Source organism: Balaenoptera musculus, chromosome 1 (assembly GCF_009873245.2).
Source record: "Balaenoptera musculus isolate JJ_BM4_2016_0621 chromosome 1, mBalMus1.pri.v3, whole genome shotgun sequence".
Classification (NCBI taxonomy): Eukaryota; Metazoa; Chordata; class Mammalia; order Artiodactyla; family Balaenopteridae; genus Balaenoptera; species Balaenoptera musculus.
Window position 1 is genome coordinate 36,039,473 of NC_045785.1, and position 11,576 is coordinate 36,051,048.

The 11,576-nt window shown below is 58.3% G+C and overlaps 2 protein-coding genes across 2 annotated transcripts in view; both read left to right on the forward strand.

Annotated features, from left to right (window-relative positions):
- Window positions 1–4,472, forward strand: part of ST3GAL3 (ST3 beta-galactoside alpha-2,3-sialyltransferase 3) — a 205,220-nt gene extending 200,748 nt beyond the window's left edge. Inside the window, 1 exon segment of the mRNA XM_036867514.1 lies at window positions 3,434–4,472. Within this exon segment, the coding sequence (XP_036723409.1) occupies window positions 3,434–3,523 (90 nt within the window). The 3' untranslated portion in view covers window positions 3,524–4,472.
- A 4,786-nt stretch (window positions 4,473–9,258) lies between these two features.
- ARTN (artemin) lies at window positions 9,259–10,287 on the forward strand. The gene is made up of 3 exons (XM_036830587.1): window positions 9,259–9,318; window positions 9,609–9,753; window positions 9,827–10,287. Exons 1-3 carry the CDS (start codon window positions 9,259–9,261, stop codon window positions 10,285–10,287), a joined length of 666 nt encoding a protein of 221 aa, XP_036686482.1.
- Window positions 10,288–11,576: the final 1,289 nt, after the last annotated feature.

Here is an 11,576-nt window from a genome sequence, read left to right on the forward strand (position 1 = left end):
CCATGGACCAGTTTTAGGCTGTAGATTAGCATGTAGTAGGGTCACTGTGGCTGCAGCGTGACCTAGAGGGTTCCAGGCAAGAACAGAAACCAGTGGGGACACTGTCTCAGCAGTCTAGGCAAGAGATGAAGGATCCTGCCCTGGAACTGTTCAGTGATGACGGGAAGACAGAGGTAAGAAACGGTTAGGATTTTAAATCAGCAAGGCCTGGAGGTGGCCTCCATGCAGGAATGAGGTGGAAGGACACCACCTTCCCTGAGGTGCCCGGTGGAGGCTGTGCCCTTTCTGCCACCTGCCACATCTCAGTTGTCAGGCCATTGCCCCCGCCCCCCTTCCTCATCCTGTAGAACCGCCTGGCTCTGAGGCTCACGGCATCTGCTGCACCACCTCCATGTGGAGTGCTGAGTGCTGGCAATGAAATCAAATGGCCTGGGTTCAGAGCCTGGCTCTGTACCTTCCTTTGCTTATCAATACAAGGGGTAATGTTAGGTCTGGGAAAGAGTCGATGTGATAATGTATAGAAGAGGCCTGGCCATGGTAAGCGCCCATACGTGTTAGCCACTATCATTAATATGAATGTTTTCACCCCTACTTACTCTTGTTACCTCTCAGCACCCTAGAGAAGTCACTGAAATGCTGTTGCTTGGGTGTAGGGTCCCTGTTGTCACCTCGGGGTGTCTTCGGTAGGCAAGTGAACCATTCCGTGCCCTGGCCCCACCGTTGCTTCACCTCCACCCGACTGATCAGTCCATTCTCCAGGCCCAGTGAGAGCCTGGGGATGTGAAGACAGTGGGGCGAGGACCGAATGCCGGCAGGATATGTGAGGGGTGTCAGAGGCGTTCATAAAGGAGGAGAGGACTTCCCTGGCGGTCCAGTGGTTAAGACTCCACACTTCCAATGCAGGGGGTGCTGGTCTGATCCCTGGTCGGGGAACTAAGATCCCACATGCTGCGCAGCACACCCAAAAAATTAAAACAAAACAAAACAAAACAAAAAACATAAAGGAGGAGAGAGAGTAGAGAAGGGTTAGAAGTTGCAGGGTTGGGGAATTCTCTGGCGGTCCAGTGGTTAGGACTCTGCGCTTTCACTGCTAACATCTTGTAAGCTGTGCGGCGTGGCCAAAAAAAAAAGAAGATGCAGGGTCGTGGAGACCAAAGGAGGGAGTGCCTACAATGTCCAGCACTGCAAGGAAGTCCCAGAAGATGTGTGCTGAGAAGTGGCCGTCAGATGTACCAGCCCCGAGGGACTGAGCAGTAGCCAGAGGTTGAAGTGGGCTCGCACAGGAGTCTGCCATGGGAGGGAAATCTGGGCTGGAAATGAGGATCTGTGGGTTGTGAGCACAGCTGCTTTTCAGATACAGGGGAGGCACGGATGAGGTTTCCCAGGGAGATGACAGAGGAGGACGTGCGATGGTCAGGGCAGAACCCTGGGGGCAAAGAGATAAAGATGGGAAAAGAGCTGTGAGAAGGAAGGCTCCTCTGCGAGCGTGGTCTCTGCATCCAGAGTCAGGGGTCCTGGTGAGGCTCCCAGAATCCTGCCCCAGCCCGTGGACAACGCAGACGGCGTAGTGAGGAGAGCGCTGTAAGCTCCTGTGCTGTGTGCGCCGGGGAGAGGTTGGGAAAAGAGCGCCAGAGAGGCGGTGTTGCCTGGTCGGAGAGAGAGATGCATCCAGGCAGACTTTTTTGTTTGCTCTGTTATTACAAACTTTGTCAAACGTATTCAAAGTATAGAGAGTAAAATAATGCACTCCCACGTACTGTCACCTCCCTCCCCCAGGTATCAACATGCGGCCGGTGTTGCTCAATCTGCTCTTCCTCTCACGCCTCCCCTCCCTGCTGGTTATTGGGAAAGAAGTCTCAGACATCGTATCATGCCAGCCATAAACATTTCAGTAAATTTCTCTAAAAGATAAGGACGAATTTTTTCAATATTATACCATTATCACACCTGGAAATTTAACAATAATTCCTTGATATCATCAGATATCCAGTCCTCTGCTGACCTTTCAACCCTCAGGGACTCCCAGTGGGTGTTCTTGAAACTGACCCATCAGATTGGTTACTTCTCCCTGGGGAGTGATGCCGGCATGGGCTAAGTAAAGAGCTGTATGAGTTTCTATGCTCGCTTGGATCCTGGCCCTGCCATTCTTCCATGCCTCTATTTTCTTACCTGGAAAATCTAATTTCATTCAACACGTATGTACTGAGCACCTACTCTGTGCTAATCAGTCCCTGCCTTCAAAGACAGACAGTGAGCCAGATGTTTGAATCTTCAAGGAATGAGGGTGAGTCACCCAGTGGTCTGCAACGAGGACGGGCAGTTTGCAGACGGCTGAGGATAATGCCAGGAGCCAAAGGAGCCAGACGTTCAAGGGAGTACACAGGGACAGTTGTGTAGATGCAGCAACAAAGAGTGAGGAAGAGCCTGCCACCTCCAGGCGCCATGAGTGTGGATGTGAGGGAAGAAAGAGCGTGTCTGGGGGATGCTGTCCTTGGGGGCAGCCAGGTTTGTGGTTAGCACAGGAAGTTGAAGGGGGTGTTCAAAGAAGAGGAATATAGGGGATTTTGCCCAAGTTTCAGACTGAAAAGATTTGGAAGGTTGGAGGAGGTTGACTGGGTCAGATAAGGACCAGATAAGAGCTGTAAGTTCTCCACACCGGTAAGTAGTGGCTGTGAACATCCCAGGGTGAGCCTCAGCGCTGACGGATGCAACAGAGCGGTCAGCTGTGTCCAGACTGTGACAAGGCCATTGGCTTTCGTTGTTCCTTTATTCATTCAATCCTGTTTCATTCTTTGAGAGACTTAGTCATCACAGCTTCCTGGTGAGAGTACTGGGGAAAGGAGAGAACCTGAGCCTGGGTGCGGTCTTCCCCAGGAAAGCCCTGGAAGGCAGCGTCTTCCCTGCAATTTTCATACTAACCGTTAAGATGAGCCTCTGGCCCCCTGGCTCCTCTGGTCTGAGAGGCAGGATTTCATCAGCTGCCCCCAGGCCTGGAGAGTGGATCGCAGCAGGCCAGAGAATGACTAAGCCACCCCGCACGGTTCCCTTTCCAGCAGGGCCCAACCCCAGGCCTGGGCCGGACCTAAGTGACTCACATTGCCTGACCTCAGGGTGCCTAGGACCTAGGGGCCTGGAGAAGCCGCCGGGCAAGGACAGGTGGAAGGAGTGAGAACCAGGTTGGAAAGCCTACATCTCTAAGACTTGGAGGAAGTTAAGAGGCCGGGTAAAGGGGTTAGAAGGTTATTTTCTCCAGGTCCTGGGAAGGGAGGAGGGTGAGCTGTGGCACCTCTAGGGCAGACGTCCCACAGTCAGAGCATCGGAGGGTGGCGGTCGGAAGTGGGCATGGAGCCCTGGGAACCTGCGTTCTAGCAGGGCCACATCCCAGCAGCCACCTGGGCTGCCCAGCTGACCACTGCTCCATCTTTCCTTTCAGTCCTGGACGCACAACATTCAGCGAGAGAAAGAGTTTCTGCGGAAGCTGGTGAAAGCGCATGTCATAACTGACCTAACCAGTGGCATCTGAGGTGGACCCAGCACGTGGCCACAGAAGTCCAGCCACCGGCACCTGCCCACTTCATTGGCCTCGGTCTGGCTCTGCCTGAGAGGTGCGGGAGCCTTCAGACCCAGAGAAGGACAGTGCCAAGTGGCCCCAGGGGTGGTGAGGCCTTGGTGGGGCAGCCAGAGCTGTGTCTGCTCAGAGGCCAGCCTCAGAGACCAGCACTAGGCCTCACTCTCAGCCTGGGTCCTTGAAGCCAGAGGGCCAGGAGGCCACTGGCCATGCCCAGCGGGCCCAGCATGCAGGAGGCGGACATTAGGCAGCAAGGCTGCTGCCAGAATCATTTCTCCAATCAGTGTTCGGTGTATTATCATTTTGTGAATTTGGGGTGGGGGGAGGGTAGGGATAATTTATTTTTCAATAAGGTTGGAGATGTCAAGTTTGGTCTACTGGCCGTGCAGAAGGAGACCCACTAAAGGGCCCCTCAGGCAGTGGTACCAATGGGCTCCCTGTAGAGTGGGAGTGCCAGGACTAGGCTGTGCCCTGCTCCGGGGCTACAGGGAGGTGGGCAGGATCTCAGGCCAGCCCCCTCCAGCTCATGACACTGTTTGGCCTTTCCTGGGGAGCAGATGGGATAGTCCCGCTCAGCAGCCCCCAGCTGTCCCACAGGGAAACCCTGGAGCCATCCTTTAAGCCAACAAGATGCCCCTGGGCTTGAGTGGAGAGAACTTCAGAGCTCGGGCGGTGAGGCCTGGCCCAACCTGATGGGAATGCCCCTCCCTCCCCAACTGCAGCCGACCCATAGGACACTGCCCCAGGCCTGGAGTGACCAACTTGGCAGCTGTTCTGGGTTTCAGCAGTGAGACTGCCAGGTCCTTGGGTTCTGCCTTGAGCCTGGACCAGAGGGAAGTGAGGCTCAAGGACCTCACCCAGGCTGTGGCAGCCATCCTGAGCAGCCATCATGGAAGCAATAAAGCTCTTCCCTGAGCCTGGCCTCCTCTTGCTTTCTCTGACTTTCCTGGAAGAAACAGGAACCTGGGGCCTCAGCAAGTATGCTAAACCCAAGGGCCATCTCTCCAGCCCTCCTGGGTCCCTTTCACTTCTCGTGTTAGCTGAAGGACCTGGGTAGCCACCTAGGGGCCTTCTGGAGCCTCTCCTGTCCTATAGCCGTCCTGCACCCTCTTTGCCTTAAGAGAGGCAGTCCAGGGGCATCAGGACATGCCCCAGAATCTACCCTGCTGCCTCCTACAGGAGCCAGAGTTCAGGGGATTGAAGCCCCAGCCCGAGCACAGTGCCTCTGGGTCACCACAGCCCCAGCACTACAGGGACAGAGGTTCCTGCAAGCACAGGAAAGTTGCACGGCCGAGCCCCCAGCACAGGGACCTAAACCACTCCCGGCAGCTCCGCTGAGCCCTGGAAAGACACGCCCTCCCCCTTAGCACACAGGCACCCGGTCTCCCCTCAGGACCCCTCTTTCTGCACAGAAGAGGAAGGCACAGCCCATCTCTAGGACCCCTCTGGCAAACATTATTTTATTATTATTTTTTAAATTTATTTTATTATTATTTTTTTATTTATTTTTGGCTGAGTTGGGTCTGTTGCTGTGAGCGGGCTTTTCTCTAGTTGTGGCGAGCAGGGGCTACTCTTCGTTGCAGTGCGCGGGCTTCTCATTGTGGTGGCTTCTCTTGTTGCGGAGCACGGGCTCTAGGCGCATGGGCTCAGTAGTTGTGGCTCGCGGGCTTAGTTGCTCCGCTGCATGTGGGATCTTCCCGGACCAGGGCTCAAACCCGTGTCCCCTGCATTGGTCTTAACCACTGCGCCACCAGGGAAGCCCCTCTGGCAAACATTAGAAAGGGCATCCCAACCTTACCCCCTAGAGCCCTGGAATCTGCTCTCTCCCTTCCCCAGCATTCCCAGGCAGGCCTGAGAAAGGCCAACGCACTCCTGCCCCTGAGGCCATAGGCCTGGGAGTGAGCTTCCTGCCAGAGCTGCCACGTGGCAACAGGTGGGGCTGACTGGCCCCGTCACCTCTTACCTGACATCCCAATCCAAGTGCCATTCCCTTCTGACTTCCCACATGCCCCTTTACTGCTGTGCTTTGTGCTCAGACAGAAGCCTCCTCAGCCGAGGGGAAAGTGAGGCCCTGACTGAGGGACAGGGAGACCCAGAAACTCCCTTCGATTCTGCTGGAAACAAGGCCACTATGATGCAAACTCCAGTGCTTCCTGTGTCCTACGTGAATGGCGCCCCCTGGAGTTGTGCAGGGCATAGGCTGCATGCCAGCAAGCAGCAGCCCTGGCTGATACAGCCCTGGGGCAGAACCCCTGCACCCTGCCCCCCCTGCCCAGGCAGCCGGCTTGGGGAGGCAGCAGAACACAGAGCTGCTCACCGCCTGGCCTCCTGTCCCACAGGGGTCCTGCCGAGCCTGGGACAGTCAGGCTTCTAGTCCCCACCACTACACATTAACTGCCCTCCCGAAAGCTGTGGTTCTCCGCCTGGCCATAAACCAGAATCACCTGTGCAGATGTGGAAAACTGCACATGCCCATTCTGATTCAGGTCTGGGGTGAGGCCCAGATTCGGGTAGTTTTAAAAGGTCCACAGGTGGTTCAGATGCACAGCCAGGGTACAGCTGGTCCACACATGTTCCCTGAGCACTATCAGCTTCACCCACGGCTTCCAATTGTCAGTTGGTCAACGATTCCCAAATTGCCATCTCCAGCCCAGCTCTCTTCGCTTTGCTCCAGGCTACAAACTCAGTCACTTCCTGAACATTTCCACTAGGATAATCCACAGGTCCCTCCAGCCTGGCACGTCCAACACTGAACTGATGAGCTCCTGCCCCCAACCTATCCCTCCTTCAGGAGCCCCAGCTGCCAGAATGCATCCCCTCCTCCTAGTCACCCAGGCCAAAGGCATGCCATCCTACTTCCTCACCGCATCCAATCAGGCACCAACTGAGTTTTCAAAAAGGTGTGTTCCTGAAAGAGCCCACAAAGCCCCACACTCTCCCCACAATTCACCTTCAGAATCCTCTCTCCCCCAGCAGCCTCCTGACGTACCTCCAAACCACCCTCCCCACCACAGCCAGAGCCAGCCACTGAAACGCACGTTGGATCACACCATTCTCCTGCCTGAAACCCTTCAGTGGTCCCCAGGACCACTGGGATAAAGTCCAGACTCCCTATTAGGACACACAGGATCTGGCCTTTCCTTACCTCTATCCATGTTACCCACCCAACCTCCATCCCACCCACCAGCCGAACTGCCATAATTAGGCATCTGAAATACTAGCCTCCAGCTCCTACCTCAAGCCTCAGTGCAAAAGTTCCTCCGCCGGGACCCTCCCCTTCTTCAGCCCCCGGCACCCACTCCTACCAGCGCCGCTGTGCCAGGCTGAGCAGCGGTGTTTGCAGGTGTGTCTGTACTCCAAGCCCCAGGCGGCAGCGGAGGGGAGCGGCGGGGCCGCAGGAGCCGGGTCAGACCATGAAAGCCCCAGCGCAGTCAGTGCGTCTCGGACTCAATGCAGTGGGTCTGTTGAGAGAAGAAACTAGCGGTGGATCAGAGAGAGCAGCTAGTGCAGAGCGGCCAGCCAGGACGGCGGGAACCCGAAGGCCGGTGGGCCAAGGCAGGGACCGGCCTGTCCCCTCCCTCTCCCGCCCTCTGCCCGGCCTCCCAACTCCCTACTCCCAGTGTCTACAAACTCCGAACACTCAGTGTCCATGCCGCTGTGCCGCCCGGGTTCTCCACTCTGTCCTGGGGGCCCTTCCCAGCATCTCCTCCCCGCCCCACCTCGGGGGACCTAGTGGAGCCAGGGGGACCAGATTCCAGAGGGTGGAGTGGCCAGGTGAGCCCTGAGAGGTGGGGCGGGGCAGGGGGTGCTCGGGCCCCACCCCAGGATCCGGTGACGCCGGGACTGGAATTTGACACCGGACGGCGGCGGGCAGGAGGCTGCTGAGGGATGGAGTTGGGCCCGGCCCCCAGACACGGTCCACGGGCTCCACCAGCAGCAGGTCCCTCGGGTCCCAGCCCTCGCTGTGCCCCAGACCCAGAGCCCTGCACTTGCGGTAAGCCGACCTGTTCGCCCACCTCTCGTCCCAGCCCAGGGGCTAGAGGGAGCGGCCAGGGTCGTCCCCCTCCGCTCCTTTCTTACATCCTCCCTCTCCTGGGCCTGCTGCACAGCTCTCCGCCCCTCCCAGCCCCCCGCAGTCCCTCTTGTCGCTTGTTGGACTGCGCTAGCCCTGCTGGCCTGCTGTAATGTGAGGCTCCCGCTGCTGCTACAGGGCTCAGACTGGCTGCCAAGCTTTTGGCTAAAAGGGGCACTGCCCGGTGCACAGCCCTGGGCATGAGCCTTTTGAGCTGCAGGGGAAAGCCCAGCACTGGTCCCAGGAAAGGTGCCTAGAAGAACACGACACAGAACCCCCGTGGTGAGTATGGGGGGGGGGGCTGGTAGATGGGGAGGAAAGGCAAGGGCTGGAGGACCAAGTGGCCCCAGATTGCCGGGAGGGAGACGTAGGGCCTGAGCTGCCTACCTCCCAAGAGACCTGCTCCTGGGCTCCCCCTAGTGCAGGGGGCCTTTAACCCTGCCTTGCCGGGCTTTCCCTCCATCAATGAGAACAGTCACTAGCCTGGCTCCTCAGGCCCGTATTCCGTTAGCCGAGCACACCTGGCCCTGGAGGACCTCACCAGGGAGGACCGGCCCACAGGTATGCAGACATTCTGTATGCTCAGGGGTGGGGGTGGAGGTGACTGCTGGGACCAAAGAGCAGGCCAGCTAGTGAGGGCTCATGAGGCTCCAGAGAGGTGCTTGGGAGTGCCAGGCAATGTGGGCTCACAAAACCTGGTGGGACTCTGAAAGCCCAGCTGGGCTCAGGAAGGATGGTTCGTGGGGGAAACTTCTAGGAGCAGGGCCAGGCTGCCAGATCCAGGGGAAGCTGGAAGGGGTACAGACCTGGACCAGCTCTCAGGGTGGCTAAGCTCTCAGAGTAGTCTCATGTAGAAGCAACTCCAGGGAGTTGCTGGGGCCTGAGTCTAGCTGAAGGTAGGGGAAAAGCCCACCCCCCGTTTGAGTCCACAGGCTTGGCAAATGCTACCCCCTGGTGGCCATAGGGAGCCATGGCCTAGGCCTCATGTTCCTAGAGGGCTCATCACCCTCCACCATCTGCTGGGTGGGCAGCACAGGCTGAAGCCTGGGCCTCACTATCATCAGATAAACTCAGGTCAACCAGCAAGCACCCTAATTTTTCTCCAGGCCACAACTTCCTCCTCTGTGGCATGGAGAGAAGGCTCTCTGTGAGATCAAGGGTGTCCAACTGCTCCCTTCTCCAGCCCTGCAGCACAGAGCAGGAAGGTCACCTTTCCTGCACGGCTGCGTGGGTCTACCCTTGTGACCTTAGATAATTGCTGAGCTTCTCTGAGCCTTGTTTGCTCATCTGGAAAATGGGGATAATACCATTTACCTCATGGAGTTGTGAGGTCTGAAAGAGGGAACCAGGTGCAAAGCACCACGAAATAGGTTCATGGAGTTGTGAGGTCTGAAAGAGGGAACCAGGTGCAAAGCACCACGAAATAGGTTCTCGATGCAGCCACTTCTCCTGGGTTGAGCCCAGCTGCCCAAGCCCCTTGTCCCTCATCTGGAGAAGCTGAAGTGGAGAGATGACCTGCTCAAAGGATAACTCATCTCTCAATGTTCCAAGCTGCCTCAAGAGGAGGGTGGGGGAACAGGTCAACTACGGCTGATGGGAGTTCCTGGTGTTGACAGAGATGGAGCCTGGACGTGGAGGCCCTTCTGTGCTGCCCCTCTGGCCCCGGCCTAGGCGGCAGGTGAGTGGTTCTCCCAGTGACTCCCACCTGGTACTGAAGAAAGGTGGCTTGACTAGGGAGAGCAGGGCTCCCTGGGCAGGCGTCAGAAGTAGGTGGGGGAATGGTCAGGGAGGGGCCCGGAGGAAGGAGGAAAGGTCAATGCCCTCAGGTGGTGATTCCTTACCCGGGCTCCCCGGGGCAGCTGATCCATTATCCTCCAACCCGAGCCCTTCCATCCGGCCCCAGCCCCTCCCTGCACCCACCAGGGTTTCCTCCTCCCCCCTGAGGCTCCATCTCGTCTCTCCGAGCAGCCTGCCCTGTGGCCTACCCTGGCCGCTCTGGCCCTGCTGAGCAGCATCGCCGAGGGCGAGGCCTCCCTGGGCCCCGCACCCAGCAGCCCGGTCCCCCGAGAAGGCCCCGCGCCGGCCCCGGCGCCCCCCGCGGGTCCCCTGCCTGGTAGGTGAGAGGGCGAGGGCGCGGGGCGGGACGGGCTGGCCGGGGACCTGCGCGTGACTGCGTCTCGTTCCAGGGGGCCGCGCGGCCGGTCTGTGCGGCGGAAGAGCCCGGCGGCCGCCGCCCCCGCCGCCCGCGCACTCGCCCGCTGCCCCCCGAGGGCCCCGCGCTGCGCGGGCTGGGGGCCGGGGCGGCCGCGGGAGCCGGGGGAGCCGCGCGCGGGCCGCGGGGGCGCGGGGCTGCCGCCTGCGCTCTCAGCTGGTGCCGGTGCGCGCGCTCGGCTTGGGCCACCACTCCGATGAGCTGGTGCGTTTCCGCTTCTGCAGCGGCTCCTGCCGCCGCGCGCGCTCCCCGCATGACCTCAGTCTGGCCAGCCTGCTGGGTGCCGGGGCCCTGCGGCCGCCCCCCGGCTCGCGGCCCGTCAGCCAGCCCTGCTGCCGACCCACGCGCTACGAGGCCGTCTCCTTCATGGACGTCAACAGCACCTGGAAGACCGTGGACCGCCTTTCGGCCACTGCCTGCGGCTGTCTGGGCTGAGGGCTCACTCCGAGGGTGTGCGGAAGCACCCTTACCTGTGGATCTAACTGCCTGGGGCCGGCCGGTGGCCTCGGCCGGAGTCGGAGGCTTCGGCCGGGTGAGTTGACAGACATCAGCCCTGCGGAGATAGAGGCACGACTGACCAGCGGCCCCAGGGCTCTCACCCTGCCGGCCTCAGCCCCGCACACACCAGAAACCTCAGCTGTGGAGACCCGAGGACCCACTGCTCACAGACTCTGGCACTGACCAGGCCATGGACCCAGGACTCCTCCTCTGGAGAACCCAGATGTGCCAGGTTGCAGCCTCAGCCCAGGACTGGGGGGACAGATCTGGAGACACATTGCAATTGTGTTGGGGAAGTGCCTGTGCTGGAGTGGGCCTTGGACTCACTCGTGGGAGCTGGACCCCTATTTATTACTTCTAAGTTATTTATTTACTTCTGTGGTTTGTCAGATCCTTTGCTGGGCTGTGGGGGCCGGATGGAGGTCACTCCCTGACCATCCCACTCACAACTTCAGGCTCACTCAGCAGTCACAGGCCTGGCCCAGGGCTGCTTGCGCCCACCCAGCAGCTCTGGGAAATGAGGGGCATGGAACACAGGCAGAGTGAGTGACCAAGGTGTGTTCACCAGTCCCAACAGGCCAGCCAGCTCACAACCCCTGCACAGTCCCCAGCGGTTGGAACCTGGGGTTACTGGTGGAGAAAGCCATACCCTTGAGACCTCAGGTGTGCTGTGGGCCTTGTTTCATGGTGAAGATGCAGAGAACCATACGTTGCCCCACCCCACTGTCACTCATCAGAGTCCAGGGCACCCTGACAGGTGCATAGCCTGCCTGTGCTTGCAGATGGCCCAGCATGGGGAGCTCACCACCCACATTCCGTGAAACAGCCCAAGTCAAGCGATGAAGAAGCTGAGGGTGGGGAAGAGGGTACAGTGGGAGGCTGGTTTGGGGGGATGAAGCACAGAGCATCATGGGGATAAGAAAGCAGGAAAAGACTGAGGGTGCCTAGAGAGACCTGCATCTTGGGTAACGAACAAGGATATTCACTTATTCATTCAACAGATATTTATTATTTTATGTCAGATGCTGGGTAGAGAGCAGGGATACAGAAGTGAACCCATGATCTCTGCTCTTAAGCTTAAACCAGGAGAGACAGACAATAAATAATTTACATAAATAATATTTAAATTCAGTTTGGCAAACAGTATGAAGACAAGAAGCTAAGAGGTACACACTCTCCTCTGGAAGGAAGAAGAGGTTAATGCTGACCCTGGCCTTCCACACTGT